Source organism: Artemia franciscana, chromosome 3, assembly GCF_032884065.1.
Source record: "Artemia franciscana chromosome 3, ASM3288406v1, whole genome shotgun sequence".
Classification (NCBI taxonomy): domain Eukaryota; kingdom Metazoa; phylum Arthropoda; class Branchiopoda; order Anostraca; family Artemiidae; genus Artemia; species Artemia franciscana.
The window spans coordinates 16,604,334-16,626,652 of NC_088865.1; the positions used below are offsets into that span (position 1 = coordinate 16,604,334).

Below are 22,319 nucleotides of genomic sequence, written 5' to 3' on the forward strand. Positions count from 1 at the left end.
AAAACTAAAAAAGGGGTAAAAAACTAAAAAAACTAAAAACTAAAAAAAAACTAAAAAAAAAAGGGAAAAAAACTGAAAAATAAGCTAAAATAAAGGTAAAAACCAATAAAAAACTAAAAAAAAAACTGAAAAAACTAAAAAAAGGCAAAAACTACAAAAAAAAAACTAAAAACTAATAAAAAAAGTAAAAAAGCTAAAAAAACTAAAAAAACTAAAAAACTAAAAAGGTAAAAAACTAAAAAAAATAAAAAATAAAAAAAAACTAAAAAAAGGAAAAAACTGAAAAATAAGCTAAAATAAAGGTAAAAACCAATAAAAAACTAAAAAGAAAAAAAGGAAAAAACTAAAAAAATTTTCATCTAAAAAACTAAAAAAAACTAAAAAAGGTAAAAACTAAAAGAACTAAAAAAGAAAAAAATAAATGACAAAACTCAAAGAGAAAGCGACCAGGACAAAAGGAATGTTCGATTAGCAATCAACAAAGCACCGGGATACAGGGAGTATAAATGACGACCAGGACATAAGTAAAAAAAAAAACTATCTATATATATAAAAATAAGTTGTCTGTGGATCTGTGGATCGTGGATCAGGTGACGTCACCTGAAAAAACTGGATCAGGTGACGTCAAAACTGAAAAAACTAAAAAAAGGCAAAAACTACAAAAAAAACTAAAAACTAATAAAAAAAATAAAAAAGCTAAAAACTAAAAAAACTAAAAAAAGGCAAAAACTACAAAAAAACTAAAAACTAATAAAAAAGCTAAAAAACTAAAAAAACTAAGAAAAAGGCAAAAACTACAAAAAAAACTAAAAACTAATAAAAAAAATAAAAAGCTAAAAAACTAAAAAAACTAAAAAAACTAAAAAAAGGTAAAAAACTAAAAAAACTAAAAACTAAAAAAAAACTAGAAAAAAAAAACTGAAAAATAAGCTAAAATAAAGGTAAAAACCAATAAAAAACTAAAAAAAAAACTGGAAAAAACTAAAAAAAGGCAAAAACTACAAAAAAACTAAAAACTAATAAAAAAAGTAAAAAAGCTAAAAAACTAAAAAAACTAAAAAAACTAAAAAAACTAAAAAAAGGTAAAAAACTAAAAAAAATAAAAATAAAAAAAACTAAAAAAAAAGGAAAAAACTGAAAAATAAGCTAACATAAAGGTAAAAACCAATAAAAAACTAAAAAGAAAAAAGGAAAAAACTAATAAAAATTTTCATCTAAAAAACTAAAAAAACTAAAAAAGGTAAAAACTAAAAGAACTAAAAAAGAAAAAATAAATGACGACACTCAAAGAGAAAGCGACCAGGACAAAAGGAATGTTCGATTAGCAATCAACAAAGCACCGGGACACAGGAGTATAAATGACGACCAGGACATAAGTAAAAAAAAAAATTAACAAAACTAAAAAGAAGGTAAAAACTACAAAAAAAACTAAAAAGAAAAAAAAAACTAAAAACTAATAAAAAAACTAAAAAATCTAAAAATCTAAATAAACTAAAAAAGAAAAAAAAGGGAAAAAAAAGGAGAAAAACAAAACTAAAAAACGAATGTATATACAGACCGGTACACCGGGATACAAATGACGACCGGGGACACAGGAATATAAATGACGACCGGGACACAGGGACACAACTACAACGGGGACACCGGGGGAAACGGGGGGATATAAATGACGACCGGGACAAAAAAACTAAAAAGAAAAAAAAACTAAAAACTAATAAAAAAACTAAAAAATCTAAAAATCTAAATAAGCTAAAAAATTAAAAAAAAAGGAAAAAAATAAAGGAGAAAAACAAAACTAAAAAACGAATGTATATACAGACCGGGACACCGGGATACAAATGACGACCGGGACACAGGGAATATAAATGACGACCGGGACACAGGGGACACAACTACAACGGGGACACCGGGGGAAACAGGGGGATGTAAATGACGACCGGACACCGGGACAGGGAATGGTCGATTAGCAATCACCATCAACAAAGCTCAAGGGCAATCATTAGAATCATGAGGTATAGATCTGAATACAGATTGTTTTCCCATGGACCATTATATGTTGCATGTTCAAGAGTCGGTAAACCTGATAATCTATTTATATGCAAAGACAATGGGGACAGCAAAGAATGTTGTATATTCGCAAGTTTTACGTAGTTAAAACCATATATATATATATATATATATATATATATATATATATATATATATATATATATATATATACATATATATATATATATATATATATATATATATATATATATATATATATATATATATATATATATATATATATATATATCTATATTCACAGGTGGGACATAGGGACACAACTACAATGGCGAGTAACTATTATGGCGCGTAACGACTTACGCGCGCGGGGGGCTTGGGGGGGCGCGAAGCGCCCCACCAACTAGGTGTTGGGGTGGCGCGAAGCGCCACCCCAACAGCTAGTAAGATATAAAAATAAGTTGTTTGTGTGTGTGTGTCGAGTGACGTCATGTTTGTGTGTCGACTGACGTCATGTTTTTCGACTGACGTCATTATAAGGATTGAGCTGTATGCGTCATGAAGTTATTTGTCGACTGACGTCATGTTTGTCAACTGATGAAATTACATACCGGGACACAAATGACGACCGGGACACAGGGAATATAAATGACGACCAGGAACCTCAAAGAGAAATTACAGACTAGGACACCCGGACACAAATCACGACCGGGACACAGGGAATATAAATGACGACCGGGACACAGGGACACAACTACAACGGGGGACACCGGGGGCACAGGCGGGATATATAAATGACGACGGGGACACAGGGATTGTTCGAATAGAAATTACAGACCGGGACACCAGAACACAAATGACGACCGGGACACCGGGACACAGGGAATATAAATGACGACCGGGACACTCAAAGAGAAATTACAAACTGGGACACCGAGACACAACTGACGACCGGGACACAGGGAATATAAAGGACGACCGGGACACAGGGACACATCATTAGAATAATGAGGTATAGATCTGAATACGGATTGTATTTCCCATGGACAATTATATGTTGCATGTTCAAGAGTCAGTAAACCTGACAATCTATTTATATGCACAGACAATGAGACAGCGAAGAATGTTGTATATTCGCATTTTTTACGTTGTTAAAAACATATATATATATATAAATATATATATATATATATATATATATATATATATATATATATATATATATATATATATATATATATATACATATATATAAACATATATATAAAGCCGTCCTGGCCGAGTGGGTTGGTGCGCTGGATTCAGAATCCCTTGTCTGTGAGGACACGGGTTCGAATCCCAGTGTACCCAATTCTTCAGTTTGGGACGGGGGTCAGTGGCGTGACTCTGTAAGCTTAGCCAGAGTCGACCCAGCTCTAAATGGGTACCTGGAGAAATCTGGGGAAGGTAAACAGGAAGGGTGTGCGAAAGCACAGGATGGCTGGCCCCCAACCCCCCATTGCACTTCCTGGCTGAAGGGCCAAGAAACGGAGATCAGCACCGCCGGTACGGACTGTAAAGTCTAATGCCGTATCCTTTACCTTTACCTTTATATATATATATATATATATATATATATTATATATATATATATATATATATATTATATATATATATATATATATATATATATTATATATATATATATATATATATATATATATATATATATATATATATATATATATATATATATATATATATACATATATATATCTATATATATATAAATAAGTTGTCTGTCTGTGTGTCTGTCTGTCAGGTGACGTCATGTTTCTGTGTCGACTGACGTCATGAAGTTAGTTGTCGTCATTTTTGCTATGACGGTGACGTCATTAAAGATATTTAAGACATATATGTTCACGTAGAAATCTATTAATGTTTAAGTTTAAAATGACTGATGAACTTACAATGGCAAAAGCCGATGAAGATGCTCAAAGAGTCTATGCCAAAAAACTTGCTGCTGATAGAGAAAGTCAGAAAAGAAAGCGTGCCGAGGAATCAAAAGAATAGCAAGGAACAGGCTTGAGGCTAAAGAACGCAAAACCGCGCAGTTAGATGAAGATCCACCTGGACAGCGAGAGTCAAAACATATCAAAACTGAAAATGATAGCGATGATGATTGGGTTTGGGATTTTGACTTGGATAAGGTCATCAATGCCTACCAGATTTTAGTTAAAAAAAACAAAGGTTCGGCAATATGTATTTCATAGTGAAGCTGAAAAATAAAGAAGAAAAAGAAAACTGAAAAAAGAAAAAATGTAAAAAACTAAAAAATACTAAAAAGAAAAAACACTGAAAGAGAAATTACAGACCGGGACACAAATGACGACCGGGACAGAGGGAATATAAATAACGACCGGGACACTCAAAGAGAAATTACAGGACTGGGATACCGGGACACAAATGACGACCGGGACACAGGGAATATAAATGACGACCAGGACACAGGTATTTAAGAATATCGTTCAAAGACAAATTTTTAATTGTAAGAAGACCGTTGAAAGAGAAATTTCTAATTGTAAAATGACTGAAGAATCTAGAATGGCAACGGTACCACCATCGAAGTAGATAACCAGTGGGTTGTTCCATATTCCCCATTATTATCAAAAACATTTAATGCACACATAAACGTTGAATACTGTAACTCCGTAAAGGCAATCAAATACATATGTAAATACGTCAACAAAGGCAGTGACATGGCAGTTTTTGGCTTGCAGCCCGAAATCAAAGATTTCGACGAAATCGTACAATATCAGGCTGGAAGATACATAAGCAGTAATGAAGCTGTTTGGCGAATTCTTTCATTTCCGATACATGAACGTAGTCCAGCTGTTGTTCACTTAGCGATACATTTACAGAATGGTCAACGTGTTTATTTCTCGGAAACCAACGTGCAACAAAGAGCCCTGAATCCACCGGATACAACATTAACAGCTTTTTTTTCCCTTTGCAAAAATGATTCTTTTGCAAAAAAACTGCTGTATACTGAAGTGCCTTCGTATTACACGTGGAATACTAAAAATTAAGTATTTGAACGTCGAAAACAGGGTAAGTCAGTCGACGGCCAACCTACCATCTTCAAAGATACCACGATAGGAAGACTCTACACCGTTCACCCCAATCAACATGAATGCTTCTATCTACGCCTGCTTTTGGTGAATGTACCCGGTCCGACATCCTTTGAGTATTTGAGAACTGTAAACGGTGCTATACATGACACTTACCGTAGTGCATGCCAAGCTCTGAATTTATTGGAGAATGACCAACACTGGGATAACTGCATCAATGACGCGTGCGAAACGTCAACCCAAGTCAAAGTCGTGCAAGGTTTGGCATCATTTTAACAACTTGCTCTCCATCAGCTCCTACAGAGTTTTGAGAAAAATATAAGTCAAAAATGTCCGAAGATATACTCCATCGAAAACATTTAGAGACGTCAGATATGAATTTTGATTTTACATCGGAAATTTATAACTACACATTAGTTATTATAGAAGATTTGTGCGTACGTATGGGATAAAAACCTCTTCAGGATTTGGGAATGCCTTCACCTAACCGTATCGCTGCTGTTTCGACATGTGTAGAATTGTATCGTGAACAAAGTTACAGTACGAGTGATCTATTGTCGTATGTACAAAATAACATTTCCAAGTTAACGTCGGAACAAAAAGACATTTATGATACGATAATGCACTGTGTCGATAACAACGTTGGAGAAATTTTCTTTTTGGATGCGCCAGGAGGTACTGGTAAAACGTTTGTGATAAAACTGATTCTGGCAAATTCGATCAAAAAATGATATAGCGTTGGCAATTGCGTCGTCCAGAATAGCCGCAACATTGCTGCCTGGTGGAAGAACTGCTCATTCCGCTTTGAAATTGCCTCTGAATTTGCATTCTACAGAAACTCCCACGTGCAATATTTCCAAATCATCTGGGATGGGTAAAGTATTGCAGCAATGCAAACTTATTATTTGGGATGAGTGCACAATGGCACACAAAAAATCGCTCGAGGCTCTGGATCAATACTTGAAAGATTTGAGAGGCAAGTCGAAACCCTTTGGCAGCACATTAATATTGCTTGCGGGAGATTTCAGGCAAACATTACCTATAATACCTAGATCAACTCATGCAGACGAAATGAATGCTTGCCTGAAAAATTCTAATTTATGGGCACACGTAAAAATATTAAAATTAACTATAAATATTCGTGTCCGATTGCAAAACGATGACTCTGGTCAAACATTTTCAGATCAATTGCTGGCAATTGGAAACTGGGAAAGCTCCCAGGAAAGCACCTCAATTTCAGGACGTATACAACTACCTGCTGATTTCTGTAATTTAGTGACGTCCAAAAATGAATTGATTGAAAAAGTATTTCCGAATATTCTAAAAAATTATAAAAATAATAAATGGCTAAGTGAAAGAGCAATTCTCGCACCCAAAAATATAGACGTCCACGAAATCAACAATATTGTTTTGACCAAGATTCGAGACCAGGCAGTCCTTTACAAGTCAGTCGACACAGTTTTGGAACCAAATAAAGCGGTTAATTATCCATCTGAATTTTTAAATTCCATAGATCTTTCAGGGTTTCCACCACACGTGCTACAACTAAAAATAGGCGTACCAATAATACTTTTAAGAAATATCAACCCACCAAAGCTTTGCAATGGCACGCGACTTGCCATAAAAAAACAATGGAAAACCTAATAGAGGCCACAATCTTGACAGGGCCTTTTGAGGGTGGGGCTGTTCTTATTCCTCGCATTCCCATGATTCCAACGGATCTGCCTTTTCAATTTAAAAGATTGCAATTCCCAATTCGATTAGCATTTGCAATCACCATTAACAAAGCTCAAGATCAATCATTAGAAAAATGTGGTATAGATCTTAATACTGATTGTTTTTCCCATGGACAATTGTACGTTGCATGTTCGAGGGTCGGTAAACCTGACAATCTATTTATATGTAGCGACAATTTGACAGCGAAGAATGTTGTATATTCGCAAGTTTTACGCAGTTAATTTGTATTGTATTATCTATCTATCTATCTATATATATATATATATATATATATATATATATTTATAACCTATCTATCTATATATATATATTATATTTATATATATATTTATTAAAGTATATATATATATATATTTATAACCTATATATATATAAATAAGTTGTATGTGTGTTATGTCTGTCTGTCTGTCCGCATATGACGTCTGAATTATTTTATCAGGTAAACACTACAAAAAAAATTAAAAAGAAAAAAAACTAAAAACTATTAAAAAAACTAAAATTGCTAAAAAACTACAAAAACTAAAAAGAAAAAAAAAAGAAAAAAAGCAAAAAAACTGAAAAATAAAGGAGAAAACAAAAAAAAGTATGTGTGTTATGTCTGTCTGTCTATCTGTCCGCATATGACGTCTGAATTATGAATTATTTCATCATATACCAATTCAAAGACGAATGTATTCAAGCCCGAAGTAGCTGAGTTGGTAGCGCGTTATGTTCCAGGTTCTAGGTCCGATAGGTTGCAGGTTCGAACCTTGGCTAGGTAAAAACTACAAAAAAAACACTAAAAATTAAAATAAAATAAAAAATTAAAACAGCTAAAAAACTAAGAAACTAAAAAAGAAAAAAGAAAAAAGGGAAAAAAAACTTCAAAAACGAATGTATATACAGACCGAGACACCAGGACACAAATGACGACCGGGACAAGGGAATATAAATGACGACCGGGACAGGGACACAACTACAACGGGAACGCCGGGGGCACAGGGGGATATATAAATGACGACGGGGACACAGGGAATGTTCGATTAGCAATCACCATCAACAAAGCTCAAGGGCAATCATTAGAATCATGAGGTATAATTAAAAAAAACTAAAAAAGTAAAAAACTAAAAAAGTAAAAAAAGACCAATTCAAAACGAATGTATATACTGACCGGAACACAAATGACGACCGGGACAGCGGGACACAGAAAATATAAATGACGACCGGGACAATCAAAGAGAAATTACAGACTGGACACCGGGACACAAATGACGACCGGGACACAGGGACACAACTACAACGGGACGCCGGGGGGCACAGGGAGATATATAAATGACGACGGCGACACAGAGAATGTTCGATTAGCAATCACCATCAACAAAGCTCAAGGGCAATCATTAGAATCATAAGGTATAGATCTGAATACGGATTGTTTTTCCCATGGACAATTATATGTTGCATGTTCAAGAGTCAGTAAACCTGACAATCTATTTATATGCAGAGACAATTGGACAGCGAAGAATGTTGTATATTTGCAAGTTTTACGTAGTTAAAACATATATATATATATATATATATATATATATATATATATATATATATATATATATATATATATATATATATATATATATATATATATATATATATATATATATATCTATATTCACAGATGGGACACAGGGAAACAACAACAATGGCGCGTAACTAATATGGCACGCAACAACTTACGCGCACGGGGGGGCTTGGGGGGGCGAAGCTCCCCCACCAACTAGGTGTTGGTGGGGCTCCCCCACCAACTAGCTGTTGGTGGGGGAGCTCCCCCACCAACTAGCTGTTGGGGTGGCGCTTCGCGCCACCCCAACAGCTGGTATATACATAAAAATTAGTTGTCTGTGGGTTTTGTCTGTCGAGTGACGTCATGTCATCATGTTGTCATGTCGTCATGAAGTTAGTTGTCGTCATGTTTGTTATGACGATGACGTCATTAAAGGTATTTAAGAAAATCGTTCAAAGACAAATTTTTTATTGTAAGAAGATGGTGGACGGAAAATGTTTAATTGTAAAATTACTGAAGAACCTACAATGGCAACAGCCGAGGAAGCTGCTCAAAGAGTCTATGCCAAAAAACTTGCGGCTGATAGAGAAAATAAGAAAAGAAAGCGTGCGAGGAATCACAAGAACAGCAAGAAAACAGGCTTGCGGCTAAAGAACGCAAACCGCGCAGTTAGATGAAAATCCACCTGGACAGCGAGAGTCAAAACATATCAAAACTGAAAATGATAGCGATGATGATTGGGTTTGGGATTTTGACTTGGATAAGGTCATCAGTGCCTACCAGATTTTAGTTAAAAAACAAAGGTTCAGCGATATATATTTCATAGTGACGCTGAAAAATAAAGAAGAAAAAGAAAACTGAAAAAAGAAAAAAGGTAAAAAGGTAAAAAAACTAAAAAAAAACTAAAAAGAAAAAACACTCAAAAAGAAATTACAGACCGGGACACAAATGACGACCGGGACAGAGGGAATATAAATGAAAACCTGACAATCTATTTATATGGACAGACAATGTGACAGCAAAGAATGTTGTATGTTCGCAAGTTTTACGTAGTTAAAAATCTATCTATATATATAAAAATAAGTGTTTTGTTTGTGTGTCTGTCTGTCGACTGACGTTGTGTTTGTCCACATATGACGTCTGAATTATTTCATCATATACCAATTCAAAAACGAATGTATTCAAGCCGAAGTAGCTGAATTGGTAAAGTGTTATATTCCAGGTTCTAGGTCCGAGAGGTTCCAGGTTCGAACCTTGGCTTTATTATTAATACAAAAGAAGAAAAAAAACTAAAAAAGGTAAAAACTACAAAAAAAAACTAAAAAGAAAATACTAAAAAAAAACTAAAAAAGGTAAAAACTACAAAAAAAACTAAAAAAAAAAGAAACTAAAAAAAAATAAAAAAAATAAAAAAACTAAAAACTGAAAAACAAAAAAACAAAAACTAAAAAAAGAAAAAAATCAAAAAATAAAGGTGAAAAAGAAAACTAAAACAACTAAAAATAAAAATAAAAAAACTAAAAAAGGTAAAAACTACAAAAAAAAACTAAAAAGAAAAAAGAAAAAGAAAAAAATTATTTCATCATATACCAATTCAAAAACGAATGTATATACAGACCGGGACACAGGGAATATAAATGACGACCGGGACACTCAAACAGAAATTACAGACTGGGAGACCGGGACACAAATGACGACTGGGACGTGTGTGTCGACTGACGTCATGTTTGTGTCAGAATAACGCTACGAAACTTTTGCGCAAAAATGGGGGGTTGAGGAGGGAGCAGTCCACTTCTTATATGAAATAATTTCTGTTCGTTATAATATTCTATATAGCTCTTTAGTACTATCCCCGTAATGATTTAAATGGACTCATAGGGAGCTTAAAAATGGAGCTACTAGTCCCTCAAAACGTTATTACGCGAACCTGGGTTTTACGCAATACTATAGCACACCTATAACAGTATGGTACACCTGTATATTGCGTAATAGGGAATGTTTTTTTCAAGATGTATATGCTTCTTACACAATAGAGATTGTTTTTCCTTTGGTTGTTTAAAAAAGCTACGAGCATCAGTGTTTCTCATCATGATTTCTTTGGATGTCGCATAATTGGGAATGTATCCCTTGAGTGTTACATGATAGCATTGGTTAGAGTTCAGAGCCCTGCCAAATCACGATACAAACGTAGTCATTACATCATAGGGAGTGTTATTTTCAAGACATTCCACCAGACGTTATCAAGACATTTTTGAAGACATTTTCTTCTAGATTTCGTCGGTTGCTACATAAAAGGGGAATATGCACTTATATCAAGGTTTATACGTTCTCAAATCACTCGGTCAGGGCTAGCCAGTCGAATGGGGAATCCCTGGTTGTAACTGAAGATAAGTGCGCACGTGGGATGATGCGCACTTACATCTATATGTTGCGAAATAGGACATTGTTTACTTATGTTCAGGATGACGTATTTTCAAATAACATGTTAGAGGTCAGGGCCCATGAAGAATCCCCAGTATTAACTGGGGGCAGCAAACACCTGGGGTGTTACAAAATGACTATGAAAACTCTGGAAGTTATGTAATACCTTAAGAGATGTTTTTCCTCAGGATTTCAGTTTCTTTTTTCTCAGGGACCATTATAATTTAAAGTTTTTTGTCCCCTTTAGTAATCGAAAGAAATTTCCCCTCAATTGAATGGAGTGCTAGACAGCGTAACCAAGAAACCGTCCGTAAAATTTTGATTCGGCGAACATTTTCTATGTGATAACCTATTTCACGCATGGGGGAGTGCCCTGTCTGCCTTCTATAACGATTAAATGGATCACATATTTACTACCATTTCCACATGAGAGCGCACAAGCATCCCAATGTCTCGTTTCTATTGCTCTATGAGATGCACCAGTCAGTTACACTCTATTAATTTAAATTTTGATAAAAGCAAAATCACATTTTGAGTAAAAAAACATGTAAACGATAAAAAAGAGACATATTTTGGCATTCGGTTATTTTTGACAGTTCTTAATGAAAATGCCAGGTTTCTTTGAAAGAAACCAATTCCAAATGAGAAGGATTGTTATTAAAGGTAAATTTAAGCCATATTAGGAGATATATCTGAGAGGTCTTAGTGAAAATGCCTCGTTTTTATTGCTCTATTAAATTCACCTACTTGTTACATTCCATTAATTTGAATCTTGTTACTCCCAAAATTAAATTCTGAAAATTTAAACACAAATGATGAAAGAACACACATTTATGCATTCGATTAATTTTGAGAAGTTTTAATGAGAAATCAAATTTCTTTGAGCCAAGACGATGCATATTTACTTCACCGTAACAATATGTGGCTAGCCCACCCTAACAAGCAATTTCAGAGGGGGAGGGTTTTTATTAGAGGTAAATTTAAGCCATATTAAGAGATACTTCTCAGAGACCTTAATGAAAATTCCTCGTTTCTATAGCTCTATTAGATGCAGCTGCCTTTTACATTCCATTAATATAAATCTTGATACTAGCAAAATCACATTTGAAAAATTAAAGACACAAACGATGAAAAAGAAGACACGTTTTGCGTTTGGTTTTAATGGAAATACCATGTTTCTTTCAGCCAAGACTATGCATATTCACGCCACCGTGGCTGGCTCCAAGCATAATATGCAAATGGCACAATATGTGGCTGGCTCACCCTAGGAAGCAATTCCAGAGTGAGAAGGTTGTAATTAGAGGTATAGTAAAACAATAATAATAGGTATTTCTGAGAGTTATTAACGAAAATGCCTAGTTTCTACCGCTCTATTAGATGCACCCGCCTGTTACATTCCATTAATCTAAATCTTGATACTAGCAAAACCGCATTTTGAAAAATGAAACACAGAAATGATGACACTTGTGCTCGGTTATTTCTGAGAGCTTTTAATGAAAGTGACAAGTTTTTTTGAGCCAAGGCGAAGCATGTTCACGCCAACGTTACAATATTTAGCTGGCCCAACTTAACAACCTATTCCAGAAGGGGGCGATTTTTATTTGCCCAGAGAGATTAAGTGCGGAGAGTTAAGTTTGAGCCATATTAAGAGATATTTCTGAAAACTCTTAATGAAAATACCTCGTTTCTATTGCTCTATTAGATACACTTATCTGTTAAATTCAATTAATTTAAATCTTTATACTCGCAATATCACATTTTGAAAAATGAAATACGCAATGGATAAAAAAAGAAACTTTTTTTGTATTCGGTTATTTCTGAGAGGTTTTAACGAAAATGACTACATATCCACGCCACTTGACAATATGCGGCTGGCCCACCCTAGCAAGCAATTCAAGAGGGGGAAGGTTTTTATTAGAGAAAATTTATGCTATATTAAGAGATATTTCTGAGAGGTCGAGACTATGCATATTCCCGCCCCCCTAACAATTTGTCGCTGGCCCAACCCAGCAAGCAATGCCAGAGAGGGAGGGCTGTTATTAGAGGTAAATTTAAGCCATATTAAGATATATTGTGGGAGGGTCTTAAAGAAAATCTCTCGTTTCTATTGCTCTATTAGATGCACCGTGACTGTTAAACTTAATTAATTTAAATCTTATTGCTCGCAAATAAAATTTAACTCGCAAAAAAATACCACCGTAATAATATATGGCTGGTTCACCCTAAAAAGCAATTCTAGACGGGGAGGAATGTTATTAGAGATAAATGTAAGTCATATTACGAGATATTTCTGAGATCTCTTAATGAAAATAGCTCGTTTGTATTACTCAAATAAATCTCTTTTGAAAAAGGTGATTTTGTGATTATCAGGGTTTAAATTAATTGAATGTAACGGCCAGGTACATCTAATAGAGCATTTGAAACGAGGGATTTTCATTAAGACCTCTTAAAAATATCTTTTAATATGGCTTAAATTTATCTCTAATAATAACCCTCCCCCTCTAGAATTGCTTGCTAGTATGGGCCAGCCATATATTACCACGGTGGGGTGAATATAAGTAAGTAAGTAAGTGAGACGGCACTAGACCCTTAAGATCCAAACCGGCGGTGCTGATCTCCGTTTCTGAAATGGGGTGAAAATGCATAGTCTTGGCTAAAAAACGTGGCGTTATCATTAAAAGTTCTTAGAAATAACTGAAAGCAAAAATGTTTCTCTTTTTAATCGTTTGGGTGTTTCATTTTTCAAAATGTGATTTTGTATGTATCAAGATTTAAATTAATTGAATTTAACAAGCAGGTGCATCTAATGGAGCAATAGAAACTAGGTATTTTTTTAAGAACTCTCATAGAAGTATCTTAACATGGCTTAAACTTACATCTAATAACACCCCACCCCCTCTGGAACTGCTTGCTAGGGTGGGCTAGCCACTTATTGTCGCAGTTGCGGGAACGTACATAGTTTTGGCTCAAAGAAACGTGGCATTCTCATTAAAACTTATCAAAAAAAACAAATACAAAAATGTGTCTCTTTTTTCATTGTTTGCTTGTTTTATTTTTCAAAATGACACTTTGCTGGTATCAAGATTTAAATTAGTGGAATGTAACAGGCAGGTGAATCTTATGAAGGAAATGAAACGAGGCATTTTCATTTAGAATTGTCAGAAATGTTTCTTAATATGGCTTAAATTTACCTCTAATTACAACCCTCCCACTCCAGGATTTCTTGCTAGGGTGAGCTAGCCATATTTTGTCACAGTGGTATTAATATGCATAGTCTTGGCACAAAGAAATTCGGCATTTTCATTAAAACCTATCAGAAACAACCGAATGCAAAAATGTGTTTCTATTTCATCATTAGACGGTTTTATTTTTCAAAATGTGATTTTGCTCTTATCAAGATTTAAATTAATGGAATGAAACAGGAAGGTGCATCTAATACAACGAAGAAACGAAGCATTTTTATTAAGACCTCTCAGAAATATCTTTTAATATGGCTGAAATTTACCTCTGATAACAATCATCTTCCTCTGAAATTACTTGCTAGGGTTGGCCAGCCACATATTGTCACGGTAGCGTAAATATGCATAATCTTGACTCGGAGAAACGAGGCATTTTCATGAAAACCTCTCAAAAATAATTGAATGCAAAAATGTGCTCTTTTTTCATCGTTTTCTTAAGACGTCTCAGAATCGTCACTTAATATGGCTAAATCCATCTCTAATAACAAACCTTGCCCTCTGGAATTGCTTGCTAGGGTTTACCAACCAAATATTTTCACGATGTTGTCAATATGCATGGTCTTGGCTCAGAAACGTGGTATTTTCATTAAAAGTTCTCTTCAATAACCGAGAACAAAAATATGTCAACTTTTTCACCATTGATGTGTTTAATTTTTCAAAGTGTGATTTTGCAAAAGTGTGAAATAACCAAATACAAAAATGTATCTCCTTTTCATTGTTTGCATGTTTCATTTCTCAAAAAAGTGACATTTTTTAGCAAGATTTAAATAAATTGAATGTAACATGCAGGTGCATCCATTATATCAATAATAATGAAGCATTTTTATTAAAACGTCTCAGAAATATCTCTTAATTTGGCTTAAATTTACCTCTAACAACAACTTTTTCCCTCTGGAATTGTTTTCTACGGTGGGCAAGCCACATACTGTCACGGTGGCGTGAATATGCAGTGTCTTCCCCCGTCAGGAATTGCTTGCTAGGGCTGGCCAGCTACATATTGTCACGGTGGTGTGAATATGCATAGTCTTGGCTTAAAGAAAAATGGAATTTTCATAACATTTGCTATGAATTTGTAATTTTGTAATTGTGTAAGCTAAAATTTGTAATTTTTCCTCGTTCGTGTGTTTAATTTTTAAAATGTGAATAAGCTATTATCGAAATGGAATTTAATGGAATTTAACAGGCAGATGCATTTAATAGAGCAATAGAAACGAGAGATTTTCATTAAGACCTCTCAGAAACATTTGTTAATTTTGCTTAAATTTATCTCTAATAACAACCCTCCATCTCTGGAGCTTGCTAGGGTGGGCCAGACACATATTGTCACGTTGGCGTGATTATAAATAGTCTTGGCTCCAAGAAAAGTGGAATATTTATTAAAAGCTCTCAGAAATAACCGAATGCCAAATTCCGTCTATTTTTTCTTTGTTTGGGTTTTTGTTTTTTCCAAAATGTGATTTTGCGAGTATTAAGATTTAAAATAATTGAATGTAACAGGAAAGTGAATCTAATAGAGCAATAGAAATGAGGTAGATTCGTTTAGATGTCTAAGAAATATATCTTAATATGGCTCTAAATTACCTCTAATAACATCCCTTTCCATCTGGAAATGCTTGCAAGGGTGGGCCAGCCACATATTGTCACAGTGGCATGAATATACATAGTCTTGGCTCAAAGAAAAGTGGTATTTTATTTAAAAGCTCCCAGAAATAACCGAATGCAAAAATTTGTCTCTTTTTATCACCGTTTGCATGTTTAATTTATAAAAATGTGATTTTGATAGTGTCAAGATTTACATTAATTTAATGTAACAGGCAGGTGTATCTAATAGAGCAATAGAAACGAGGCATTTTCATTAAGAACTCTCGGAAATCTCCCTTAACCTAGTTTCAATTTACCTCTAATAAAAACCCTCCCCCTCTAAAATTGCTTGCTTGGGTGGGCCAGCCACATATTGTCACACTGGCATGAATATGCATTGTCTCGGCTCAAAGAAATCCGGCATTTTCATTTAAAGCTCTCAGAAATAACTGTATGCAAAGTGTGAATTTTTACATCGTTGTTAGTTTCATTTTTCAAAATATGATTTATCTATTATAAAGATTTAAATTAATGGAATGAAACAGGCAGATATATCTAATAGAGCAATAAAAACAAGGCATTACGATGCTTGTGCGCTCTCTTTTGGAAAGGGTCGGAAATCTGCGATCCATGTATGTGCTCTAGAAAGCGGGCAGGGAATTCTCCCGTGCATGGAAAAGATCATCACGTAAGAAGTATTCTCAGAATCAAAATATTAGGGAGGCTTTCTTTGCTCAACCGTCTAGCGCTTCATTCTTTTGAGGGGACTCTCTTTCGATTCCTCGTGGGTGCAAAAATCTTTAGTTTATAAAGGTCCCCAGAGAACAAAAAAGAAACCCTGAAGAAAAACGTCTCTGAAAGTATTACGTGTTGAAGTAATTTGTAATATAAGTCCGTAATATAGGTTTTAGAGAATAAATTCTCTCATTTTTAAAGCTGAATCACATTAGGTATTTTTCATTTGTTCTTACGCCTCATTTAGTTGGTCCTTCAAAAGTGAGCCATCCTGGACGGCAAGAGCATACGATCTCCTACTGAATTCTTCACCAACCATCATCAAGTCACAGTTTGTCAAAACTAGATAACGAATAATAGTTCCATCACCTAAAATAGAAAAAACTAAGCTTCAAAAATGGACCCAAACCTTACAAATATATTACTAAAAACAAACAGAAATTCAACCTTAACATAATCACTTCAAATTGTTTTTTGAAACGAATCCAATCTACATGCTGTTCCCTTTTTTTTAAACATGAAATCGCTGAAGCATCAAATTTACCCACTTCTTAAATGTGACAATTACCCAGTAACTAAAACAATTATAATATCTTGTTGTCTGCTTAATTTCGAGGGACCTCGCTTAACGATGGATATTTCAGTTAACATTACTCAAACTTAAAATCACGGAACATTTAATTTCAAGCTGCAGAAAATTTGTAGATGAATCTTTGAAGGAAATTAAGTGAAGAAGTTAGATGGCACTTTTTATTTTTATTTTTGACATCAGCACCAGTTTCCACCCTGATAAGTTTTTTTGGCTCTTGGAATTCCACTGACCACTGACAACTCATCACAGCTTCAAGTCACCTAAAATCGAAGCTTTGGCCCACATAGTTTCTACATCAAAACAATTCAAAACTGCTACTTAGCCACCTCCTTAAAAATACTCGAAGATTTTAAGTATTCCTCAATGTTGTGCCAGTGGATTGTAAGCCCATTACGATACTGTGTCTTCAGCTATTAAGGAAAAATACCTTGATTTAGCTATACGACGGTAACTTTACGCTAATGATAATACTATATCCTATTGGATAGTGTTCATAATGACTTATTATTAGAGCCTTTCTGCCTCGCAGAAGTTTTAGCTTACCTAAAAAAGCAAATCCTTCCCCGTCAGAGGTAGTATTCCGAACTCGATCTAGAGCTTCGCTAATTGATGCTGGTAGTTGAGTGTCCTCCATGATCTGCAGCATTTTAGTGTATTTGTCACTCACAGGATAGTCCCAAACAGCTAGCTTAGACCTTTCAAATTCTGGGATATTATCATCTAGACTCAATTCTTTCCATATCCTAAAAAAAGCTTTGCATTCAAGTACATATCAACTCACTCAGTTAAAATCGTTTAATAGAAGGACCAATTATAAAGTAACTTAGATGTCAGTGGTTATAAAAAAAAAAACTACAAGTCGGGATGTGTCATTTTGGTACTTGATAACTGAGATTTTGCATTGGAGGCTGATTGGACATTATAATAAGGAAATGTTGGGATTTAGGTTATGTTGCAGTGCATAATGAGCCCTTGGCTTTAATCAAAATCACTATGAATCGCAAAATAGTATGGATTGTCCTTCATACACTCTTTAATCACTATAGTCTTAGGTAGAACATATAATTTATTCCTTTTTAGAAAAAAATTCTAAAATTAGAGTACTTGAAAAACGACACCAACAAACTAAGCACATACTTTACTAATTCACTCGAACCTACCTATTCCAGCTCTTGAATTACAATTAGGATACGTAGGGATTTCATTTTTGAACGGCAAATACATAGCAGTTTTGCACTTCAGATAGCCGGTTTTATAGTTTATGACAAAGAATGTAACAGGAAGTACAGCTATACTGTACTTTTTCTAAGAATGCTGCAAGTGAAATCTGACGAAGGACAATTTTAAATAGTTTCGACCTTTAGATCCAAAGAACATTATTTACTTTTAACCATGTCTATCCACTAGGAAATTCTAAGCCAGGGATTAATCAAAAACTGATGAAATTATATTGTCAAGCAGAAACTGAATAATGTTTAGAATATGCAAATTTGAACATACTAAGACGCCCACACTAGATTCATACTAAAACCCACTTAAGCACATTTTTTAGAGACGAAATCAAAAGTTAATATTTTGCCAGTGAAAGGTCGTTGCATTAGAATGGATATTAGCAAGGCATCCTCTTTTTCAGCCATATTTTGATTTACTGGTTTACCCAAATATAGAACGTAATTCAAAGAACTAAATTAACTTCCAAATTTAAACCCAGAAATTTCAATTTAAAATTTAAAGTAGCACTTCAATTATTTTAAAACCTTCCAGTATCTGTTGAGACCCCTGCTTCTTTATTATCAGATAAATGCCCCTTTTCTATTATGCATGGGTTTACCTACAATGTAATTTTTATTGACAATTTAAACTCTTGTAGAGGCTGTTTTCAATGTAATAATTTTTTAAGAGGGAAGAAATTGGTTTGTATTGAACTTTTATTTTTATCTTTTCTTAGGCTAGTTAAATCTTTTCATTGAAACATAATTTATGTCAAAATCAAAAGCAAATTTATTAAAAAAAAAAAATAAAAAAGCGCATTAAAGTTGAGGGTGCCAGGCTACATGGAAAATGATGGCGAATATGCTGTTGAATAGATGAATAAATATGACAAAACACATTCAGAAATGCCACAGATCTTTGGAGCACGATCGATAACTGTATAAGACACACCTTATTAAAATTTATTTGAGGTACGCCAGAATAATAGTCACAGCTCTTGGTTGAGAAAAAAACTTACTCATAAAATTTTCTTTCAATGCCAGCCATTCTTCGAAAGTATGTCATTGTAGAGGATCCTTTAAGAGGAGCATATTTCACTTTGTACTGCTCTGTTAGCTCATCGAATGATTTAATTGGAGTATCTAACCGAGAAACTGTCAAAAAAGCAGCTAAATTGGCAGTATAAGAAGCCACTACAATAAAGGCAAATAGCCACCAAGTGGCTGCAACAAGACGTCCACTAAGGTGCTTTGGAGCTTCGCCACCACCCTATAAACGAGAATATAATGTTACCATTTGAATTAGAAAACTGAAAGTCAAATTAGGTCAACTATACAATTCATTTAATAACTAAATTCACAAAATAAGAGATTTATTTTAGATATATGTACGGTAAATCAGCATTTTTTTTTTTTTTTTACTATAATCAGTCTTTTCCATACTCTAGATCTATGCACTACTGTTGGTGTTTTTTTCTTCTTAGTTTTCATATTTGTCTTGGAAGTTGCCAGCCGCAAAGCTGTACATGCAGCGGTTCAAAGTTTTAGCCTATTTTAGGCTAAGAACTGTAGGATGCTGAGGCAAATTACAATGATATTAAAGATAAGTATCTTCCTCAGATCTGCTTTGTATGACTGGGCACATCGTTCTGATTAATCATCTTCTTTCGCAACTTAGTACAGGAACTGGTGTTTACATCCCCGCCGGAATTATCCAGGGGGAATATTGAAAGAATTATCCTGGGAAAATTTTCCGCAAAATGGAATTTTCAGGGAGGATTTTCTTGGGAAGGGAGTTTTCCACGTGGAGGGTGATTTTTCAGGGGAAATATTTCAATGTGGAATTGTCCGAGGATGGGAAGTTTTGGGAGGAAATTTCAACAGGGGAATTTTCTAGGAAGCACTTTATTTCGGAAAATGTATTCCCTACAACACAATACTAAGACGTAACCGGTGAAAGTAGTGCAACAACTCCCAGATATTGGTCAAGTTATGTTGGTTTGCGTGGATGTCAGAGATCTACCACGTTGGTGATTGTCTATGTCTTTTCGGCCCTCTTTCAGTGTTTTCGGGCCGCTCAAATAGTGGCTTCTGGAAGCTTTTCCTCGACATCAGGCCACTCATGCAGTACAAATAAAATTCATAAATCTGGTCATAAAGCTATTAGATTTCTTGTGCTAACTCTTCAGAAGTAATTTGAGACATAAACAAAGAAAGATCGATCTTTTTTAAACTTTTTCCGAAGTAGACCATGCTGAGGAATAGCAAAGAAAACTGAGGGTAAATTTCAATTGGGTAAACTGACATGTTCTAGATTATCTGTAGGGGTTGTAAGTGAGCTGCAAATGTGCTGAGATACTTATAGGACAATTATTGACATACGAATCAATGAGGAAATGGTTCAAGATTTTAAGAATAGAGAAAGAATTTCGTATTCTACAAATACTGTCCGAATTACGAGCAGGTTCCAGATACGAGCAATCAGGAAAATTTGCAAAGATCTTCAATTTATGGAAAGATCCCAACTGCTATGGATACATGAAAGAAACAATGATACAAAAATTAATCTTACAACATTTTTAAAATATGTGTATATAGTTCATCTAGACGTAAAGAATTTATAGTTTTAACTTCATTATTATACTTTAAAATTTGTTAGGGGGCACTAAACATACTAGAGTTATAGATGGTGGAAATTCTTTTTTGTAAATGAGGTGGACATCATCCTTTATTGGGGAAAACGTAGCCTAACCATCTTAAACTTTATTTCACTATCATAGACAGTGCAACAGCGCTGCCTGAGTAAAAAGAGAAGTCGATTTTATTTATTATTTTGTTTTGCCAAACCACTTTTCATGGAAGAATCTGTCGAAGAAGATTCGGATGGCCTATTGAATCGGAATTTTGAAATTATAGTGCCAATTTTAAGAGTAAAAAATAATTGCAAGGCAAACAGATCCCGCTACTCAGGCCCCTTTTTTTCCCAAAGATATCCAATAGAAACTTTGATATAGCCCTTTTGCTCAGCATAGTTGATATGTTTAATAAATATACCTCTGGGGATGATAAGGTCCCCCCAGCCCTTTGGGCAAGGACTGTAAGCCATAGAATTCACACATTGTTTAGATATATTATTAGTTATTGGGAAAGGGGGTCAAGTTTGATCCTTGTAGTCCAAAAAGGCTAAGGGAATTAAGATGAAGCTTTGAGGATATGTTGAGGGCGAAGTGGAGCTTAATAAAACATACCATGTGTATGCAGGCCATCAAAAGCGTGTATCTGAAAAATATCTTCATGTTTTAAATTGGAACTATAAAATAATGATGAGGGGAAGGTTCAATTGACCAAAAGGCCATACATATAGGCTGCTACTACTACTACTGGGGCTAATGTTACTAAGGTTGCAAATTGCAGGAAACATTGATGGGGTTTTGAACTAAATCAAATTACGATATGAGCGTGAAGGTTGTCAAAAGGTCGTATCAGCAATATCTAGGGATCAGCTTAGGGTATTGAGTTGAAACTTCCATGGCAAGATAAGTTGGATTTTAAACTGACCAAGGGCAATATGTTCGCATCCTATTACTGCTGCTGCTACTAATGTTACCTCTTTTAAAACTATTAAAAGTACTACTACTACGACTATTAAAAGAACTTACTATAGTATACTATTAACTTACTATACTACTAAAAGAACTACTACTACGACTACTACTGCTATTACTGAGGCTATGGGTATCAAGGTTAAAATCTCGGGGAATATTGAAGGAGAAGTGAACCAAATCAAAACAAACTCTGTGCACGTTGGTGGTCAAAGGGTGAATAAGCAATTTCTTAAGAACGACTTAAAGTATTAAGTTGAAACTTAGAGGGCATGTTTTGGGGGATGTTGAACAAACCGATAGGCACTAGGCTATGTGTCTGCTACTATTACTAATACTTCTACTTTGGCTACTTTTACCACTCATGCTACTTCTCTGCTCTACTCTCTACCACTGCTATTACTACTACTATTGCTACTATTATTACCACTACTACGGCTACTACTATTACTGCTACTACTACTACTCCTACTAAGGCTAGGGTTATTAAAATGAAAACTTCAGGGGATGCTGGGGTTAGTTGAACTAAATCAAAACATATTGCTTC

At 34.5% G+C, this 22,319-nt stretch overlaps 1 protein-coding gene across 2 annotated transcripts in view; it reads right to left on the reverse strand.

The window, feature by feature from the left end:
- The window catches only part of LOC136024953 (ionotropic receptor 25a-like), a 106,889-nt gene that overhangs the window by 31,319 nt on the left and 53,251 nt on the right, over positions 1–22,319 (reverse strand). For both annotated transcript variants that reach the window (XM_065700548.1, XM_065700549.1), the window contains exons 9-11: positions 19,190–19,440; positions 17,503–17,702; positions 16,604–16,736 (exon numbers count right to left, since the gene is read on the reverse strand). In XM_065700548.1, the coding sequence (XP_065556620.1) occupies positions 16,604–16,736; positions 17,503–17,702; positions 19,190–19,440 (584 nt within the window). The remainder of the gene's footprint in view (positions 1–16,603; positions 16,737–17,502; positions 17,703–19,189; positions 19,441–22,319) is intronic.